We start from the raw sequence: 21,292 nt of genomic DNA on the forward strand, positions 1-21,292 counted from the left end.
TTGCGGAAAGGACTTATCTCCAAATTTTAAATCTCTCATTGTAAATAAACTTGACCATGCTGTTTAGAACGTGGAAATCGCATCTCACGGTTTTTGAAGTTTTATGAGAGTGTTCGGTCGTAAATATTGTATGTACTATAATATAAAGATAAAGATGAATATTATTTCTGAAGATGAATCGACAGCAATGTAAGTATCTTATGTATCATACATATATGGAAAAGCTAGTTCTCGCCGACTTTACCGTTTACACGCATCAAATCTGTCGTCCCACTCGTCCCTATACTAATAACATTGAAAGGCGAAAACTGTAACTCGGCGGGAACTATAACTTTTCCATATATATGTACTCAAAACAAATTTTTACGTCCATACACCGGTATATTTATGTATGTACACAATGGAAATTAAAGTTTTCGTTATTACTACCATCTTCCCCATAAATTAATTCTGTTTCTCGGATTTGCAGCCTGCCGTGCACTAAGGCACGCAGCTCTCCTTCTCCTGGCTCTTCGCCACCTCCTAATAAGCGATGCTTAAAAGAGGATGATGTCTTCATGGAAAGAGCCTTCAAACAAGCCCGACTCGCCTTGTCAGAAGGCGAGGTTCCCGTAGGTTGTGTGTTCGTCCAAGACGATCAGCACGTGATTTGCGAAGGCAGAAATGCAACCAACAACAAATTGACTGGAGAAGCACACGCCGAAATCAAGTGCATAGACCAAATTCTGGCACTAAATTCTAAAACCGACTGGAGCCGAGTGAGCCTCTATGTGACTGTTGAACCCTGCATCATGTGTGCAGCAGCCCTGAAAATGCTAGGTGTTGGAAAAATTGTGTTTGGGTGCCATAACCCAAGGTTTGGAGGGATGGGCACAGTGCTTGACGCTATGAGTGTGGCTTGCTCTTGTCGAAGTCCCTACATAAGGTCTGACGTTCGCTCAGAAGAAGCTGTTGAACTCTTAAAAGAATTTTATGCTGGAACAAATCCATCTGCTCCGGAAGATAAAGTTAAGAAGAAAAAGAGAGTAGAGCACAGATGATTGAAAGAAACTATAATTCTTCCTGAACTACACTCTTAATTTTACTTATTACATTTAAACAAATTTCAGAAATAAAAGTTACACTAATCCACAATTTTCATTGGGTTAAATTAAGATGAAAGATCTTCACGTTATTTACATGGAATGGAATCATTAAGAGCTACAAAGCAAACAACGCAACTCATTTAAAACAATTGAAAGAATAATATAATTAGTGAACAAAATCAAGAGAGGAATTGCAAGATATTATTCATTTAGCGCCCCCAGCAATGAAGCATTCAGGGTCATGTGGTGCAAATTGGGCGGCGTGTTCCAAACTGCGCTCGAGCGACGGGTCAATGGCCTTGCTCCAACCCCAAAAAGATCTTGAATAGTAGGTTTGAAAACGCGAGTGCCAAACAGGTTGTTCCGTAGAGGAACTTTGACATAGTCTGCGCAGTCTAGATGAATGTTGTTCTTCATGCCTGAAGGAGGTGTAGATTTAAAAATCATGTCACAAGAAATGCTATTAAGAATATATATTTTTTTAATATTTTTATACTGATCTTTATCATTTCCATTAAGATAATTATGCTAAAAACATTGATAATATTATTTAAAAGCTATTGTGTTTGATAAAAAAACTTGATGCATATTCCGATCAATGGGGTGAAAATTTAAGTCTGTTAAGGCAACAAAAACCTTTCAATTTAAAGACTTGAGATGGCTGCAATTTTCATTCAAATTTCATGGCTTGAATAATAAATACATTATTTTTAATTTAGAATTGCGTGAAGTGTAGAATTATATTTTAATAAAATACAAATTCGTCACTTGAAAATGTAATTAAAATGTCAAGCTGAAATTTTTGTGCAGGATAATTTTTATAATCATATGATTCGTAATAGTGGGCCAATTAAACACAAATATTTTTTGTCCACTGTTTTCAATTTTGATTGAGTAAAAATATATCTTGTGGAATTATCCAAACTTACGCTCTGCCCAATGTGGCACCTGCTTCTTTGGCTTCTCATCATCGTCACTGGAGTCGCCTTCGTCCACTTCGTCAATGCCATAGTTATTTTCGCTCTTACGCTGCTGAGGTGGCATTTCATCCCTGCTTGGGGTTACGTCATAGGACTCAATCTGAGCGATTCTCGCCTGAAATCAGATTTTTTTTGAAAATTGTCTTCAATAAATTAGCTTTGGTAAACTCACCACAGCTTTAGGTTTGGGTGTCTCTGGAACGACCTCCTTGCTCTTTGTGAAAGTGCTATTCATATTGGAGGATGCGGCCTGTGAAAACCCAAAAGTGAAGACTAAATTCAAATTAATGCAACAAAATTACTCACAGCAGGCTCCTTGCTAATGGTGGCAGTCACATTCATTTGTGCTTTCCTGAAAAGATAAAATTTGATAAAAATTGAAATTTATTCAGCAACGACACATACTTTGCTTCCACAGCTTTCTTAACAGCTGCAGCCTTCCTTTCATCTTCTTCCTTTTTCCTCCTTTCTTCCTGAAGCTTCTTCCTCTTATCGTCCTCTTCCTTCTTCCTGTCCTCGTCTTCCTTTCGTTTCTCGTCAATTCGCTTTCTCTTTTCATCATCCTCTTTCTTCACCTCTTCCAGCTTCTTCTTTTCAGCGCGTTTGGCCTTTAACTCTTGGAACTTGCTGGCTTTGTGCTCTTTCAACTCCTTCTCTTTGACCTCTTTCAGCCTGCGCTGTTCCTCTTTCTCCTCCATTTTCTTCTGGCGTTGCTCCTGCATCATTCGCACTTTATTTTGCCTTTCCTCGTTGATCCTGCAAATCAAATGCAATGAAATCATAATTTTCAGTTTAGCGCTTAAGTTTACTTCTTCTTTTCCTCCATCCTCTGCTTCAGCAGCTCTTCCTTTTTCTTCTGAGCCTCCAGCATTTTCTCCTCCCTCTGCTGACGCTCCAACTCCTTTTTCTTCTCCAGCTCCTGAGCAATCTGCTGTGCCTGTTCACGCTGTGCGTCCAAAGTGAAGACTTTGCCAGAAACAATTCTGCTCCTTCCAATAGTGTTGGTTGATAGCTGCTTTGACTAAAAAGCAGCGGAAGAAGTTTCATAAGAACCTTTGGATGTGCACTACTGTAATAATTGATTGTGCATCATGCACTGAAGCGAAAAGTTTTAAAAACAAATTTTGAGATTCAAGATTAGTTTATACATCCAAATATTTTTAACTTTACAGATACAGAAACAATTGCAAGAAAATCTGCTTACTCTTGGAAGAGTGCTGGTGTTAGACAGCAAAGGCCTCACGACAGTGGAAGGAACAGATTTCTTTCTCAGTTTATGGGAAGGAGAGCTGCTCGCCTCTGTGTCACTGCTGAAAATATCTGACGCCGATTCCTGTTCTGAAACCCTTTCCTTTGGAGCTTTGAGCCACTTGGCTGGCGAGTGCGGCGTGGCCACAGTTGGCTCCTTCAGTAAAGTACGAGGATAGCCCTTCTGCAGAGACTGCTCCACAGCCATCACCCGCTCCTTCACCTTGCCAGCGATGTGCGGAGTTCTAGAGAAAAATTTATAATAGATTGCAGTTTCAGATAATTTTCAGAAATTTGAATTTACTAATAACATTTGACATAATCTAGCCAGATATTTTGTGAGAACTGATTGACTGATATTTTCCTTCTTACACCTTAAGATTCTTTGTAATTGATAATATAGATATTCTTGCAGATATTAAAGTAATTGAATGATTACAAAGCTTTCAGGTCTGCAGCTTTGCTAGGCAGCTGAGCTGCCGCCTCCTGACGCTTGTTTCTGCTTGACTTCCTCTTCTGAGCAGGCTTCTGCGGTGAACTCTCTTGCTCGTCCGACTCTCCTTCAAGAGGGCTCTCAGTCCCAGCATTCTGTTTGGAAGTATGTCTCGCTATGAATGAATCAGATATTCTCTCCATCTTTGAGGAGAGCAATTGAAGGAGGTGGATGGGGCTTTTATCAAACACATACCTTAATTGTAACTTCGCGGCTCATGATGATTTTCTTTGACTTTACTGGCTGATCCTCAGGTGTTTTCTCTCTTAGATCTTCTTCTTGAGACGAAAGCATGTCTGTCGCAGTCTCATCAGAGGTGGGATTAGTAACATCTTGCTCTTCAGGCTCACTTTCTGAAAATTGCCTGGCCAGCTTCCTTTTTTTAACAGGTTTCTGAGAAGAAATTGGGTTCTGATCACGTCCACAAATAAATAGCAAGAGTGTTACCTTGGCTTTCTTTCCTTCAGCAGCTTTGGCTCTTCCCCTAGTGGCCATTTTTGGGGGCTCAGCTTCATTCTCACTCTCAGGCTCATTTTTCTTCTTGGTCTTAGCAGTTCTGGCTCTGGTTGAGGGTGCACTGGACGCTACTGACGCTGCATCATCAAAGTCATCACTGTCAGAAGTGGTGCTCATGACACGCACTTTCTTGACTGCCTTGGGAGCCACCATCTTAGCTGGCTCGAGTTTCTCAGTGGGTCTTCTCAGCTTCACTGGGACATGCAGCTGATCATGGAATTTGGAGGCAGCAGCCTGGGCGGCACCCCTTACTTTCCGGTGCACAGCAATTGAGTTTTCCTTTTCTTCAACTATTTGATGTAAAATTGATTTAAACTTAAAATATTAGTGCGAAAAATGAAGAAAATGATCAAACCTTCTGCCTTGTCAGGTATCTTTCTCTTCCTGTTGTTCCTCTTCAGTGTGGGAGTCCTTGGAGGCATTGGACACTTTCTCCTTTCAGCACGCAGCTTATTTTTGACTTCATTAGCCCATTGAATTGCTTCCTGTAATGCGTTTTGTTCAACATTAATGAAAGACCATGGAAAAATAAAAAGGGTGGCACTATCCGCACCTAAATTAGGTGCAAATAGGGGCTAGAGGTCACGGCAAACACGCCTTATTTTGACAATTTTAATAACAAACCCTAAATAAATGTTGAAAAATGTAATCTTTAGACAATTATCAAATTAGGTGCTAATATAGGGACTGCAGGGTTATTTTTATCCTACTCTCACCAAATTTAGGTATACCTAGTATAGGTACGAATTGCTATGTATATTCAAATAAAAAAGCTTACTTCTTCAATGGATTTCACGCTATGTAAATAGTTTTTGTAAACTTTATTTGCTTCGGTCCGAAGAGCATTGAGGTTCAGCTGTCCGCAAGCCTTGACAAGTTCTTCGTGGTTTTTAACCATCTGTAACAATCAATACTAGTATGTGAAAGCGGCAGATATTATGATAAAACAGGAGATTAACGAACATCCCATATTCACGCAGTCAACTCGTGTGCTTTTTTGGATTTCTTATCTCCAGGACAGTCACGAAGCGTGCTTAGAAAAATTCATAGATTTTTCTATTTTTTATGCCATTATTACTTTTACTATGAAATTCATTTTTTCCAAATTTGACAATTAATAATATTTTGACAAAAAATTAACGCGGGAAAAACAGCTGCACACCTGCCTTGCTCTAAGTAGGCACGACATTTATTCCCACACACGAGAAAGGTTCTTTCAAGAGATTTGTGATAATACCTTCAGATTTTTAGGCGTTCGATCACTACAAATTATAACCAGGCAGACTATTTTTCCAGCAAAAACTCAATAAATAAGCAAGCACTGCCCGAATGCCCGCGTTCTAGGGTGCCTGTTGCTGTTGATAGTGTTGAATGTTGATCTGTTGATGTTGATGCTGGCGGCAGTTGCGGCTAGCGCGCCGCAAGGAGGCGATCCATCCGCTCCAACGGAATTTTGTGAATGAGAGGGGACTACATAGAGGAGTATAGCAGTTAGTTGTTGCTTCAAGGTATTATACTTAAAATTAAATAATTAAGGTGCAAAAAGTTTACATCTCATTTAATTTAATAGAATTTTTAATATGATGACTTTAGAAAGAAATTTTAAATTTTTTCTCATGCTCAAGTTTCTCTTTTTTCAAAACTCTTTTCATTGGACTAGTTCACAGTTTTCTCCCCACTATTCTTCAGATAAAGAAACCGCGCCAACTCCCTATGGGGAATGTTGAGAATGTATATTAAAAAAATACCTAAAATACTAACTACGCCAAAACATTATACATATGACATGACACGTCGTTTTCAATTTTCTTTTAATTTACAAGTTCCTAACTGGTATAAATACAGAAAATTTACGTTTAAAATATTAAGCCTCTTTTGTGTTTCAGTCCCATCTCCATCACGGACATGGATGATAATAATTCGGATAAATTCGCACGTTTAAATTTTTTTTGAAACTGACTGGGAAATGTGTTGCTCAATAAAATTCAGCGGTGAGCACAAAACATATTTAAAATAGCAAGTAATACTTTATTTAAAATAGAAAATAAAAGTAATAACACTGTAGTGGTTGCGGAGCCGAGCTCCCACTCCTTTTTCATTTTTAGTCTAGGGTATTGTTATTCATGAGATTGTTAGTAATTCGTTAATGCAACAGAGAGAGATTTTGAATTTAAATTAGATTTCGCCGGACACTGAAGCCAACAAGTCGCATCTTAATTGTTCCGAGCGTTTAATTGTGAAGGACCCGGCTCATTCGGGTCCTTGTAAACTGTTAGACTAAGTCGCCAAGTGACTGACTGTTTCATAAAGAGAAGATTTTTTGAAGATCCCGCAAGGTTTCATTTTCACCTCCTAACCCCAAAACACAAAGGAATTTCATGAAATCTGTAAGGAATTTACGCCAAAAGTATTATTTTTAACAAAATAGCATAACACTTAGCTGAGAATGATTATTTCAGGTTGCAACCTATATAATATGTATTCTCTGGTAGGAGGAGAGAGCGTCACCCTGTGGCGGCCACCACAACATTGTCAGCATATTTTTCAATCGCAATGCGAAATATCTGGGCAATGTGAAGTGCAGGCTGTACTTGCACACGCTTACGTCCGTCTTCAGCAGGGAGATTTGGAATGTTGAATTATGGATGGCATGCGAAAGACATAAATTTAATTAAGTGTTCACGTCTCGCTACTTTGCTGGAGACACTTAATATATTCCAGAATGGATTGTAACTTTCACTTCACATGAGATTAGAATGTCCATTATATTCTCATGTTTTTATAACGTTCTTCTCTAACTCACTCTAACTGAAATTAAGTGCAGTCATTGTCCTATTCTGGACCAAAATTCCTCAAAATGATTGATTTGTTTCTCATATATGCTCTTGGTACTCACGATATCTTTGATCGCATTATACGGAATATTGATCTGAGAAGCTATTACGAGACGAAGGTTTTTGCTCTAGCACACATGGCTAAAGTGGGGGCTTCATATTAGTTGGAAATATTACTGGAAGAGAACTACGCATTTTCTCTTAATTCGTCTCTGAGGTATTATATAGGATCAAAATTAAAATGTCAAACATTGCATGAATAATGTAATTGTATTTAAAATTAATGTTAGAAATTATGAACTTTTGGAAAAACGTCTTTTATGATTATGAATTATGATGCTTTAATTTGATTATGTAACACGTTTGACGCTGGTGAAGCGCAGGTTGCATAACTGGAGAAAATGCAGGCGCCTCGCGAGAGATCTTCTGCAAACAAAAAACAAATACAAATCGCACGTTTAAGATTTTAAAATTTCCATATATAAAAAATATCTTGTTGCGAAAGTTGTTATATTTTTAACTCTTGGAATTCGTGATATCCCCAAGTTCAATGAGAAACAAGTGTATAAAGAAAACAAAATGGATTTTAAAATCGATAAACATCTAATGTGCTGATCCAGTTAGAACAAGGACTTGCGGGTCTTCAACACGTGACAAGCTTGTTTCCAATTTTACGCTCGGGATCATATAGTCAGTGTGTCCCTGCTTTGTCGATCGTCGTCACGATGACACGCGACACGGCCAGTAAGTTTCTCCATATTGTCCGCTGTTCTAACCCGAAGTGACGCACCTCTCAAATTCAGACGCAGCTCCAGTGGCCGCGCCAAGGACGAAAAAGATCAGAAACTCTGCTCCCACGCCGCCTGCAGAACCAGTGCTACACAGTCCTTCTGAACTATTTACCGCGGAAATTCCTCCACCACCTTATTTGCGTAGGGAAAAAAAGGGTAAAAAGGCTCCGAAACCACCTGTACCGGAGAAGCCAGTAGGTCTAGCCGCGAAGATCAGTTTTGAGGAGACAGAGACTAAACCAGAAGGACTGGAGAAGAGTTTAAATCCTGAAATTCCGCAGGTGATTTTGATGCGTTTGCTGCATGAAGTTAGATTAATTTTTTATTTACTGCAGGAAAATGCTGATGGAGAAAATAATTTTGCGGTCAAAAGTGCGCCTGTATTTGCAGAGGTTCCTGACAAACTCGCATCGGTTGCTGTTGATGAATTGCACGCAGATGATGAGACAAATGGTGTTTTGGAACCGACGGCCGACAAGGGATGGGAGCAGCATCAGGACGTCTGCAGAAATCTGGAAAGTAGCAGTCTTGAAGAGTCGATTGAAGTTGAGGTCGTGAATTCTGAAAAAGAAAATTTAGAACAAGAAAAGTGCCAGCCTCCAAAAATTATCGACGAAATCTTCAAATCGAGCCTATCTGAAAGTACTGAAGAGCCAGTAGGAGAAAAAATAATTGAAATTACTCCTGAAGAACTTCCTGGACCATCAGGAAACATGGATTTGGATCTGCCACAGTACGCGTTCCTCTCAAATCCTGCACCACCAATACCGGCTCCTTTAGAACCGGTTCCACACATAAACCCAATGGAGCCAAAGAGTATTTTCAAATTTTACACGCCATCTAAATTCAATCCACAGAGTTTTAATTCTTCAGGTGCTTTTAAAGTGAAACCAATTGATTTTGGGCCACCAAAGGTACGAGAAAGCACATCTCCAACTTTAGAAGAAATGCCTAAAAATTTGGAAAATACTCCAAGTGACCCTTCCGACTGGAAAGGCAAACCAGAATCAAACCTGAATAATGAAAACCAGCTTCTGTCAGCAGAAGCTAATGAGTCGTCTGAATGCAAAAATCTTTTGCGCTTCGACAGTGTCGACGAGGAAAATGTGGGCTTTGATGACGCGGTCTGCGAGAAGTCCACGGAAAAAGATTTGCTGGCCGAACTTCCGCCAGAGGTGAACGTCCTGCAGATGCCATTACAAATTTCCGTGGAGATTAACCCGAACGAGGACGTTTTCGAGGGGCACGGAAATGGAACATCCGCTTTTTCCGTGGCTGCGATTTCACCGCGCGAAAGTTTGCAAGGAGTCGAGAGCATCCACCAAAACTTTAACAATTTCACCAAGCACATGCTGGCCAACGACTACGTGCTGATTGAGAAGACCGGGAAAAATGAGCAGAGCAAGGCCGGCGACTCTTCTCCCTGGGCCATCGGAGAAAGTGCCATATGCGATACGATTCCAGAGGAAAGCCCCTCTTTTGACGTGGACTGGGGTACGTTTGGCGAAAACGAGTGCGAGTTGAACCAGGAAGAGCAACCCGCAGAAGGTTACTTTTTAAATTTTAATTTTTTAATATTAAATTATATTATCTATTATAATTATCAAATATTGAGGTGAATTTGATGGAAATAGCGTTTTTTGTGCTAAAATCGTTCTTTATAACTCATTTGTAAAATTTAAAAAACAACTATTGAAAAATGATTGTGTTACTCTCATGAAACTTTCTATTGCTTCCCAGTTTCAAACGAGACGCCTTGGTCTTTGTTGGATCACATGACCGCTGACGACGGAGAAATTGCGCCATCAGAGAATGATGAGGACGAAATTGTTGAGGCTCTTGAAGCTAGCGCAATCAGCAAAGAAGAGGAGGATGAGAAAAATTGCGACGACGTGATGGAGTCGGAGCTCGATCAAAATATTATTTGTGATCAAGACGAGGAGGAAAATGAGCGTCTGTGTATTTCTGATGACGAGGCAGCCACAGCAGATCTTGCAGCAGCAGCAGCAGGAACGCAAGAAGTGCCAGCGGTAGAGTCGAATGAGCGCGATGTCAACCTCGAAAAATCGTGGGGAGTCCTCGGTCTGCGACTTGAGGTGATTGGCTACATTTAAATCGTCACCGCGCTGTATAAAATAAATATTTTACTTTTCCGATTTGTTTTAAATGAATCATTCCATTCGCATCAAATTCCAACTGTCAGTTTTGTATTTTATAGTTTTTCTGCGGATCGGTTACTTAATAAATTTAACACGCAAAAACAATTTTTTATTTAGTTTAGTTTTTATCAAGTTTTGTAGATTGTAGTTGAAGAACATTTTTATCTCCTTGTCTGCTGAAAAATCTTGAATGAGTCAAGCCAGAAAATGAAGAGAATTCAGTCACAAGATTACGTGGAAGACGAAGACAAAGTTGCAAGCGCCTCCTGATGCGTTGTAAATGTTTTGGAAAATCTCAGAGTAAGTAATGAGATCCTCTAAATTTAGGTTAATTATAGATATAGCATGGAGGCTCTTGCGGCTTGATTATATAACCTTCATTTAAGCACAAATAATGTGTTCAGCTTGAAATTGAATTCAATTCCCTTTTATTCCAGATGGCGTGTCTCGGAGACGACGAAAATTTTTCGGTGATAGTGGCAGAGGTCATGTCTGGAGGAGCAGCAGAGTACGAAGGCACCATACAACCAGGTCAGTGTCCGTCCCGATTTAAAATTTTGGAATCTGGCGTGAATAAACAAAAAATATATTGGGAAAATAAAGTAACAAAAAATACTCGCTCAGACCCAACAAAGCTAAAATGAAAAAACGGCCTTGGGTATTTTATACCGTATTCCGAGTGAAGCTTTTAAATAGCTTTTTTCAACAGCCTAAGATATTAGCTGACAAGGAAATATTATAGATGCAAAACTAAAGATTAAACTACAGATTTTATAAACAGGAAGCTGGTTTGTAAAACTCTAGAATCATTTTTCTTCGCAACTTTTATTTATGATAATTTTAAGAAACAAAGCAATTTTTACTTTTGTAGCTCCCAAAAAATCTATATCGACTCTCTCCATTCAATTTCCCCATATGAGCAGCGTGCGCTACTCACACAATATAACCGCTACACCCGCCACATTGAATTGTTTTCTCGCCCTTGCCCTTTGTGGTACTGAAGTATAATATTTGGTTTATCAAATTAAATTTACCTCACAAGATGATCCTTTATAGGCACCCAATATTCGACCCCAATTGTATATTCAAGAGAGGGGGGAATCCCCCGCCTGAAATTATTCGCTTCTAAGTTTCTCCCAGCGTGCGCGGGGCTATTTTTAACTGACCGTCACTAGACCGAATAATGTTGGTGTTTGTGCAACACACCACGCAGACTCTCTCGTACACACTCATATTAAGCAGAGTTCGGCTTTATGCCCAGTGGAAATTTGTGATCTCGCAGAGCTCAACATGACTCGGGATTACGTGATTCATGTTCGGTATTTAAAATCGCTGCCGACAAACGATGGTTTTGTGTCGGACGGAGAGGGAAACCGGCGGCGGAAAATCCCCATGGCCAGCTTCCAGTACACCATTCCGGGAAGCAGGTCTAAGAAAAAGCGACATCCAGGGAAAGTCATTCACGGTAAACACAATCTTGTCGTTTGTTGATCGGGGAACTTTATTTTTTTACTGTTTGAATTCAAAATCAAGTTAAGTTAAAAATTTCCTTCAAGAGATATTTCCTGTAAACTTCATAATATTTTTAAGTATTACAAAAATTGGTTTATTGCATTTTACCCATTTCATGTGTTTGAATCGTTGATTAACCTAAAATAAACACAATTTTAAATTCCACAAAAAGCGTGTTGGCATGATATCATTTAATTTTAGTCATTTTCCCTTAAAAACATAGTGACTAAAGGAAACTAATTAATCGTGGAAGATGGCTAAGAAGATTTCTTCAGATTCTCAAATTACTTTTTAATCAATTATTCCATTTTCAACGGAATATATGTAAAATATTTTTGAACGTATAGAGGGAACTTAATTTATCTAAAGTCAAAATTAATTTGGTCCCTATTGTGGTTTTGTGTCTTGCCACCACATTATTCTTGAATGTTTCTGACAATGAGAAGAGCATAAGGTGTGGTGTTAGCTTTTTTGTCAGATTTTTTATACGCACACAGTCGCGCGCACACTGCTGTCGGTTTCGGCAAAAGTATCAACTCTCAAAACAATCCCTGAAAAATTACGGCATATTCACCACTGTTCTTTCTTTCTTCTTTGCGCAATTTCTCTGCATGGCTGAAACAGAAGGTATAAAAATTGCAAAAATAAAAAGCGCAGCAGTCACGAGAGTAAACAGTGAACGGAACGGAGCCTCCCGTTTTTACAGCCCGTATAGGGCGGCGCGCCTCTTGAAAGCAAAAGAAAAGAAAAGAAATTTTATTTGAATGGTATTAAATTTCTTTATTTCTTGCTATCCAAGCAACGAGAGCAGGAGAACCAGACGCCTGGACGGGTAGGCCTTCCTCTCAGCAGGCGCACACCTGTCACCTGCGCCCCCCTCTATGCCACGCGAGCGAGCTATCTGCACCAGCTAGCGGCTGGCCGTGTGAGTCACCGGGCGGGGAGTGGGGGAGGGGAGTGCCTGCACAGCCAGCAGTCGTCGGTCGGAGGGAGAGAAGAAGGAGAGTAGCAGACACAGACAACAGAGTTGCGGTTGTTTGTTTTGCCATCAGAGTGATCAAAGCTTCGAGTGTCCCGTGCTGACTGACTGGGCTGCGTGCGTCCAGGGCCTCCCTTTGCCACGTTCGGTGGCCGACGCGGCTCCGTGTCGGACGGAAGCGGGGCGTGGACTCGCTCGGGGGCTGCGGAGCATGTCAGTGCGCGGCGAGCAGTGCCTTGTTTTTGTTGTTTGTTTTCAGCTCAAGTGCCTCGAAATTGTTGTCGCTGCACCCCGGCTGGTGAGTTCACCTTTTGCCACGCTCAGGTGCGACCTGCACGCCGCTTGCCAGGCACTTGTCTCTGCGTGAATCAAAACTGAGCACGTTTTCTTGCTTAATATCTAATTCTTTTAGACCTGAATGTCACGGTTACAGAAGGCAGTCTCGGCAGGGTAATTAGAGACGCGATCGCTAAACACCGTCCTATCTGCATGACCTGAATTTTCTAGAAAGCACATAAAAATGTGTATGAGAGGCGACGAGTTGTATAATTCTGTAATTTCGTGCCGCGAGTAGTTATCGCCGCTTTTGTTTTCGCCGTTTCTTCTCTCGTGCTCTTAAAACTTACGTGCGATAAGTGGGCTACGAACGCCCGCTCTATCTTCCTCTTGTTATACACACAAAATTAAATTAAGCTCACATGTGCAAATTCCATGAAATAAAAGCAACCGATAAAGTAAGGCATTTCTCAACAGCAAAATTATCTAGTATTTTTTCACTATCTTGTTTAAAAAGCAGTGGTTTTTGCAATGTGCTGTGTTCTTTTAAGGCAAATCTAGCTGGTTGATAAAAATCTAAAGACGCTGCACTGTGTGATCAGTTATTTTATTCCCATAAAAGCTGTAGTGATCAAGAGTTAATTAATTCCAATATCTTCCAAACAGCAAAGTTGTTGTACTTTTCCATCAATGGAGACAAAGCTTTAAACGTTGGTGAACGCAGGTCACTGAAACCCGCGACGCTCATTATCAGCAACGGCACGAGGCATCGCGTTTCAGCCACAAACTATTTTCCCTGGCACTGATTATTGATTTTAAACTTCATGCTGTTTTTGTGGGCCTTGAGACTAAGCAGATGCATACGAGCTATTCAGCTATATTTATAAACAATTTTCACAATTTAAATTTTAGGGGAAAATCCGCGTTCTTAAAATTCGTCATTCATTCTCATCTCGTAACTCATTCAACGCATCATGAGTCAACTGCTGTTGCTCAATGAAAGCAAATAGTAAAATTCGCTGACTAAGGCGCTAAGAGTGAAGGTTCCAAATGAAGCGTGCAGCGTGTTTATTGCAAATATATTCTGCAAAGCGCGTGTTTCCTCTCTTTCCGGCTGCCGAGGGACAGGGACTCAAGCTCCTGCGTCGTGACTTCCGATCCGGATATACTAATGTGTGTATTGTGATGCATATTTCCATTTACCAGAGGCCACGCCTCTTTATTTTCACAATCCAGTGAATTCTTGTAATCATGGAAGTATGACACAACCGCTTCTTATCAACCGCGCGCACTCGGAAATTTTTTTTGGCGCGTGTAGCGAAATGCGCGGACACGCGGCACCGGATCTGATTGCGGTCTAGACCGTGCGGCTTTCTGCCGCAAAATTAAAAAAGAATAGAATCGGGATTTCAAGCTTAGCTCTAACCGGCAGTTCTTCCATTTAAACTCTCTGAGTGGAAAGATCTTGACTTGCAGCTAAATTTAGATTTTAATTCATTTCAGGGGGATAGTTTATAGTTGGAAATTGGGCTTGGTTAAAAAGTTAACACATATTTATATTATTTCGAATTTATTATTTATTAGAATATTTTTTGAGCGAATATAGTCGAAGGAAATATTTGATTTTCGTTATGCAGAGCTCCATTGAAGAGCTAGTTTATGAAGAAATATACATTTTCTGCAAAGAGATGGACAAGCTCTAATGTACGTATTTTAAATATCTGAATCTGATAGCCCTTAGCACTGATGCTCAATATTTTTTTTTTATTTATAAATATTCAATAATCGAACCATACCAATTTTTTAAAGCATTATTCAAATTCCTGAAAAAAATTGCACACTGTTTCCAATCATATCATGATCTGGTAACTTATTCTTTCAAACGGCCTTGTTTTGAACTCATTTGTAGCCTGTTCAGAGCAGTTTCCAGTCCCATTCTGTAACTTGATGCAAAACGTGAAGTTCCTGTTGTGAGGCCGAGTTGAGGAACCCGAGAATTCTCAGTCAGCTATTACGTTTCACCTACGTGTTTAATTAATAACACCGTTTTGCTGGATATTTTCAATGAAACTTCAGCTTGGCCTTATTTAATTCCCATGTTCTTAGCTGCCTGACATTCATTGGTGTAGAATAAAACAGGAAACGCATGTAAAATAAATCATTTCTAATTCTGGAACAGTTAGGGAAGTGTTTTTTCGTTTGAGGACATCCGTTAATTTATTCCGAGAGTATATTAAGCTAAGCACAATTAACAAGCTTTAAAATGAAAGAAATGGAAAACTCTTGAAACATAAATAATGAGCCATGTTGGTTTTCATTTGTACTATTAAATCAGTATTTTCGTTAAACGAGTGGAGTAGATTAAAAACCGATTTTCTCCGTTTTTCTGTGCGCAGGTGACCAGATTTTGGCAGTGAACGGTTCGCCGGCGGGCACACTTGAAGAGACAGTGCGTCTATTCAGAGTTGGGCCTGACGTGGTGAATTTGCGGATCCTGCGAAATGCCGCCCCCGCTGTAGAAATGGGCTCCAATGTGAGCTGTGAAAAAGGACTCAACAGGCGCAGCATCTCCAGCGGCAACCTCGATGCACCTCTCCCGAGGGCTTCTAAAGTACGCTTTTCGCTTTCGCACTGCATTTCACACACGCAGCGTGTGATGGAGATTCATGGTCTCAAGGGGCGAATCCCCTTCTTTTCGGCCCCACTCGCCAGAGCCGGGCTAATGGTGCGGGGCACACCTTTTGTGGGATGCCGCTTTGTCATCTCTGTGACACGCTGCACAAAAAATGTTTTATGGCCCTAATGAAATTTAACCACAGCCATTACCGTATTACAAAAAAGGCAACTTTTTAGACCTTTGTAATTTATATAATACGCAATCTGGGATCAAAAAAGGAGCTATTTCCTCATGTCGTTTTTTAATCATTTTGCTGTAAAACTAAATGATTTTTTGACCGTTCGGAAGCTCGAAAATTCAACGATGGAGGTGAGCTCGCCTGTTACAAGCTAATGGAAATTGAATTATTCATTGAAGGTGGCTCACTTGGCCAACCACAACGGAAGCCAGACGCTGAACAAGCACTGCGGCTCCCTTCCCAACTATCTGGACAGAGAGAACGACCAGGAGAACAACAACCGAGTCAACAACCAACTGAACATGGAGCTGAAATTTCACTCGGTGCTGCCGAGGGACAACGGCGCCCCAGACCGGCTGCCGCCCCTGCTGCTGCCGCCGCCCCCTCTCTTCCACGACCCGGTCAACGACCAGGGCTACGGCTCGGAGAGGTCGCCCGAGGAGGAAAAACCACCCTTGCTCCTGCCCAAGTATCCATTTATTAATAAAGGTAGAACCTAGTAAAAAATACAAAATTATTTCAGTTTAAGTGCAAAGGAATTTTGAAAGCTGACCCTCATAAATATTTCTTTAAATCCATTAGTAATGCTTACTTCTGCTTTTTAAGGATAAAAAAATATGTACAGCAACACTGTTTATCAGTGTTTAAAATATGATTTAAAACAATTGGAAAAAAATTAAGTGTGTAATATAATAGTTAAATTCTGTGAACCAGCAATGAGATAAAGCGGCCAGCTTAAAATTAGTTTTGAGCAATAATTCCCTTTTATATTACCAAGTTACTTTCATGTTGTTCACTCATACAATTACATCATAATATGTTGTTGTTTATTGATCAACAATATTTCTTATATTTTGTAGAAAATGTGTTCGAAGTATGCTTGTCAAGAGGGAGCAGAGGACTAGGTCTTAGTGTTACTGGAGGTGTAGACTGCGCCAACGAGCCGTGGCCGGGGCTAATCAGAATCAAGCGTCTGTTTCCTCGCCAACCTGCCTGGCAGGACGGAAACCTCGCGCCGGGAGACGTGCTTCTTGAAGTCAACGGGGTCCATCTGACCGGGATGACCAACTACGTGAGCTTCCCACCTTAACTTACAGCTTAACAGATTTTCATTGGGCTTGTTCTTTGTGGCGCAGGAGGCACTGGAAGTGCTGCGAACTACCTCTCCGGAAGTGAAGCTCAAAGTGTGCAGGCCGCCTGCTGGTGCTGGTCTCTTACCGGTTGACCCTGAGGACAGCGTAATGAAACCTGTGGAAGACGTTCTCAAGCCCAGCATTCCCTTGCGGCACGAAGATCAAGCTAGTGATGATAGCAACGATGAAAGGGAAGAAAAGGACGCAAAGGACACCAGTCCTGAGAGTGGCGTGAGTTACAATCCCAGAAAAATGCTAAATCGTTTTTCATTAGGAAAAGGTGGTTGAAATTGTCAAACATAACAGCATTTTACACAATTTTCTTTCCTAAGTGGTTTGTATTATTTGTTGCTAGTAATTGTTTTTCTCGCCTTTTCCAGCAAAAACTAATCTGTTACTCAATTACAGCTGAAGTAAATGACAAATTTTGAATAGTTTAAATAAAATATTTATCCCACGTTACTAGCTAATGTTAAAAAACAGTAATGCATTTGATGCCATCGTGAATTATGATCGTCGTCATATCACTCAACTCTTCATGTTGTAATCAATTCTATTTAATTCCAATTATATTTAGTCACCACAGATAATTCTAAATTTTCCTAGAAAAACATATAAAATATAATGACAAAAAAATTTTGTGATTCTCATGCTTACTCGTTTTTTCCAGGAATTCTCAATTGAAATTAGGAAAGTAGACAAAAGTTTGGGCTTCACCCTTTGGAAGGAGGACACAAGCAGACTGGGCCACTACGTTAGAGCCCTGGTGAAGGAACCGGCAGTGAGCGATGGCAGAATCAGACCCGGAGATAAAATAATGGCTGTAAGAATGAATCTCTGCGAAATGACCAAAATATTGACGCATCACGTGTAGGTGAACGATGTTGAATTCTCTGAGCTGTCGCACGAAGAAGCGGTGGCCTTCCTGCGCAAGTGTGGCGATGTCGTCACCATCAAACTATACAGGGACGCCGCCCAGACGCCACTGTCCTTCCTCTCGCCCACGGATGGCTTCAGAACTTTCCCCAGAACGAGGCCCCTGCTTCGCAAGGAAGCGATGGACATGCTGCACGACCTGGCAGGCAAAAAGCAAGGCTCGCCGCAGGACTCTAACCGCCACCGAAGGGCTTCAGACGGTCACAACCACAAATCGCCGCACAGCGCGTCGCCGAGGAAGAAGCTGGTAAAGACGCCTCCGAGTCACTTAAAGGCCGAGAAAGGTGAGTCGTTGCTCACTGTGTTCGTGAGAAATTAATGCCGCTGCGAAGGAATTTGCGTCCGCGTCGCGGATTGACAGCCTTAGAAGTGCGGCCTCATGCCAATGTCGTAATCGATTCCTACATACACAATTGATTTATTTCATTTGCTCGGGCAGTTGACAAGCCAGCGGATGTGACAGACGCGTCAGGAAGAGCAGCGCTGCAGCTGAGCCTCCAGGCGCTCGCGGATGCCAAAAACTCGGCAGAAAGGTCGGAAAGCCAATCGCGCAGCAGCAGCAGACCAGTTTCCTTGGATCTCAGTACGCCATCCAGTGCTCGCAAGCAGAAATTCCAGTTCATGTCTCCGCCCTTCAGCGGAGAGGACGACGAAGACGACAGTTCCGTCATCGCTGGCCTGAGCCCTCCAAATGAGTACCCAGGTAGCTACTTGAGTGTTGCTATGATAGATGCAAACTTTTATCCTGATTCATTTCATTTTTTTTGTCTTTATTAAAATAAAAATAATCCTATAATTTGAGAGACCTTTGCAATGTTTTTTATGATGCTCAGAAATTTTAAAATAGAGTTTATAATTATCGTACAACTTCTTTCTTTATAGAAAATTTCAAGCGTTGTGTAATATTACTGTTTACATTGCACATGATAAAAAATTAATGGGATTTAATTAAAAATTAATTAATAATTTTTGAGAAAATACCAACCAATAACAAATTGAAATTGAAATTAAAATAATTGCTTAAACCAAACAACAAAACTTGCAGTTTCTATAATATGCAAGCTAGAAACCATGCCTGTCTCGTCCTGTCTCTTATTTTCTAATCAAAAATATTTTGTTGGGTAAACAATTTTACTGTTTTATATCTACTGTTTAGTAAACTTATATCACTAAGAAACAAATAATTAGGGACAGGAAGATGTGAAAACAAATATTTTCTGTGTTAGGTCCAAGCAGCCTGGTGTCCCAGCCGGCCAGTATGCCACCAATGGAATCGTCGTCGGCGGCCCTATTTGGAAAGCTGCAGTACCAGAGCGCGCACCTACCCTCCAACCAGTCTCCCTCTCTGTCTGCCTGCTCAGACCAGGAAATATGTCAGAACCCGCACGGCTTGCTCAAGTGGAAGGGGGTCCAGCTGAATCCAATGTCAAAAACCACCACTCCAGTCACCCCTAAGCTAAAACTTCCCCCAACCGACCTGCAGAATGTTGATGGCGAGGTAAGGACTACGCGCCATTTTTGTTTGTCATCAAAATTTCATATCATGTGATAGGTCCTGGTTGTCGAGCTGACAAGAGGCTGGAACAGTCGACTTGGTTTCACACTTACTGCAGGCGAGGATGGAAAAACCGTCATCAAGCAAATCTACCCTGACAGTGTCGCTTTCAAAGATGGTCGACTGAAGGTTGGGGACCATATAGTCATGGTAACTAATGATGCTTATAAATAATGAAATATATTTTGAATTATTCATATTTTCTAAGAAAGGCATTTTAAACAACACAAACCAAAAAGATAAATTCAGAAACAATTTCACTTATTGAAAACCCTAAAAATCACATGCCACGCGTTTTGGTCTGATACAGGCTAGTCAGTGTTGGAAATTGACGCATTAGAGATGCATGCTTCCAGCGGGTGAGTGGGTCATGAAATTAATTAATTACACAACAGAACTAAACAGATTGATCGAGTCGGGGTAGTGGCATTAAAAGAATTTGAATTTACAAATTTATGGTTGATTTAGATTTGTCTTAATTTCCTAAATGGTTCCAATTGCTTTTAGTGCCTTTCGAGAGGTTTGATTGATTCATTTTTGTAACATAAATTAGAGGGTGGTGATAATATGCTAACAATTTTTCGCACTTCAAGGTAAATGACGAAAACATGGATCTCTTATCAACGCCGGAAGTCATCGACTTGGTGCGCAAGATCCGGGGGACCGTCGCCATCACCATAGTTAGGAAGAAAGAATTTTAGATTGAAAGCCGCGCAGCAGCGGCTTGTACAGGAGCAATACTGGTTCGGCCATAATATCATTTAAGCAATTAATCCACCATGTTGAGTCTATTACGCTGCTCTAATCAAGCCAAAGCTGGTTATCGCTTTCTATTTGGCAGGGTCAGTTGAATTTACCATGAGATGCATCTCACAAATATCCTGTTGACTAAGTCATTACTGTATGCGGCCCTGTCTTCTCGACAGTCTAAAATAAACAGATTGTCCGGATTTCCCGACTTGAGGCGGAAGACTTCCATTTGGCGGCGTTTTCTGGTTGAAAAATGAATCACTAATTATGATTGTTGCAAATTATATTTTTGGTAATTTTATCTTCAGTCTCGGCCTTCTTTTGGGCAAATCCAGTTGCTGAGTTCATTTGTCGGGAAGCAGGTTCAATTTCAAATTTTACGCAAGACTTATATTTGATTTTCTTGTACAGAGATGAGCACCGGTGCAAGAGACTTTTAGTTGGGGAGAGCACAGCACTTGCGCTCAATGCGCTCATTTGTCTTTTGTAGAAAACGATGATGTCTGTTATGGCGTACCTTTTGTAGATCTGTGCACACACGCTGTTGTTCAAGCAGGAAATTATATTTTTGAGAAATGTGTATCTGGCTTCTCTCTTGTGCGTAAAACTCAAATAATTGTATGTTTTGCAATAATCCTAATGAGCACCAATGATCGTGAGTGCTGCACTGTGCTGATGCCTAAAACTTGACGATTTCCAAGCAGGAATCTCGTGAACTATACACACCTATCTAAAAAGAGAGTTTTTGCCAAACTAGCTGAAAAATCGGAACCAAAGCAAGGAATCGGCATGTGTAATGCGCTTGCCAGGCAACTCCTTTTTGAGTATGTCTAGAGAGCAATAAAAATATTAGTTGTTAAAGCAGACGAAACTTCCTGTTTTGATGCGAGTTTGGCTAGTTTTGGAAAAATGAAAGAATTCAATATTTTGTAGCGAGTTAGGTCAGATTTGGGACAAGTCTAGCTGGTGGGCTTTTGCTTCTGCAGCTTTCCCAAATTGAATGTTATACTTACTAAACTCAGAATCTCTCTGAATCTGAGAAATATACTATAGGTCTCTAAAAAGCATATTGACACGGTTGTTTCATTTGCTCACGCGCCCTTCGTTCTTACATTTTTAATCTTTAGTATGTAATACAGTATAATAATAATAATAATCTTTATTTGACTTTTGGCATGCACATAACTCAT

At 40.6% G+C, this 21,292-nt stretch overlaps 3 protein-coding genes across 6 annotated transcripts; 2 read left to right on the forward strand and 1 right to left on the reverse strand.

Annotated features, from left to right (window-relative positions):
- Positions 1 to 28: 28 nt before the first annotated feature.
- Positions 29 to 1,155, forward strand: LOC135938686 (tRNA-specific adenosine deaminase 2). Of its 2 annotated transcripts, none has more exons than XM_065482532.1 (2): positions 29 to 189; positions 470 to 1,155. In XM_065482532.1, the coding sequence occupies exons 1-2, from the start codon at positions 104 to 106 to the stop codon at positions 1,038 to 1,040; spliced, it is 657 nt and encodes a 218-aa protein (XP_065338604.1). In that variant the 5' UTR covers positions 29 to 103; the 3' UTR covers positions 1,041 to 1,155. The 2 variants fall into 2 exon arrangements, with proteins under 2 accessions (XP_065338604.1, XP_065338605.1); XM_065482533.1 differs by lacking the exon at positions 29 to 189 and adding an exon at positions 374 to 389.
- LOC135938683 (inner centromere protein-like) lies at positions 1,036 to 5,718 on the reverse strand. Of its 2 annotated transcripts, none has more exons than XM_065482527.1 (13): positions 5,560 to 5,718; positions 5,101 to 5,220; positions 4,678 to 4,807; positions 4,254 to 4,612; positions 4,002 to 4,199; positions 3,753 to 3,901; positions 3,270 to 3,558; positions 2,875 to 3,086; positions 2,471 to 2,821; positions 2,372 to 2,417; positions 2,238 to 2,315; positions 2,015 to 2,180; positions 1,036 to 1,504 (listed from the first exon to the last, which is right to left on the reverse strand). In XM_065482527.1, exons 2-13 carry the CDS (start codon positions 5,218 to 5,220, stop codon positions 1,287 to 1,289), a joined length of 2,316 nt encoding a protein of 771 aa, XP_065338599.1. In that variant the 5' UTR covers positions 5,560 to 5,718; the 3' UTR covers positions 1,036 to 1,286. The 2 variants fall into 2 exon arrangements, with proteins under 2 accessions (XP_065338599.1, XP_065338598.1); XM_065482526.1 differs by having other exon boundaries at positions 3,753 to 3,949.
- Positions 5,719 to 7,733: 2,015 nt separating this feature from the next.
- LOC135941516 (uncharacterized) lies at positions 7,734 to 21,167 on the forward strand. Of its 2 annotated transcripts, XM_065487115.1 has the most exons (15): positions 7,770 to 7,900; positions 7,960 to 8,228; positions 8,283 to 9,495; positions 9,688 to 10,043; positions 10,544 to 10,637; positions 15,270 to 15,484; positions 15,908 to 16,217; positions 16,589 to 16,800; positions 16,865 to 17,092; positions 17,532 to 17,684; positions 17,736 to 18,081; positions 18,237 to 18,500; positions 19,024 to 19,295; positions 19,350 to 19,502; positions 19,946 to 21,167. In XM_065487115.1, the coding sequence occupies exons 1-15, from the start codon at positions 7,882 to 7,884 to the stop codon at positions 20,051 to 20,053; spliced, it is 4,212 nt and encodes a 1,403-aa protein (XP_065343187.1). In that variant the 5' UTR covers positions 7,770 to 7,881; the 3' UTR covers positions 20,054 to 21,167. The 2 variants fall into 2 exon arrangements, with proteins under 2 accessions (XP_065343188.1, XP_065343187.1); XM_065487116.1 differs by lacking the exons at positions 19,024 to 19,295; positions 19,350 to 19,502; positions 19,946 to 21,167 and having other exon boundaries at positions 7,734 to 7,900; positions 18,130 to 18,257.
- Positions 21,168 to 21,292: the final 125 nt, after the last annotated feature.

Source organism: Cloeon dipterum, chromosome 3 (assembly GCF_949628265.1).
Source record: "Cloeon dipterum chromosome 3, ieCloDipt1.1, whole genome shotgun sequence".
NCBI classification, from domain to species: domain Eukaryota; kingdom Metazoa; phylum Arthropoda; class Insecta; order Ephemeroptera; family Baetidae; genus Cloeon; species Cloeon dipterum.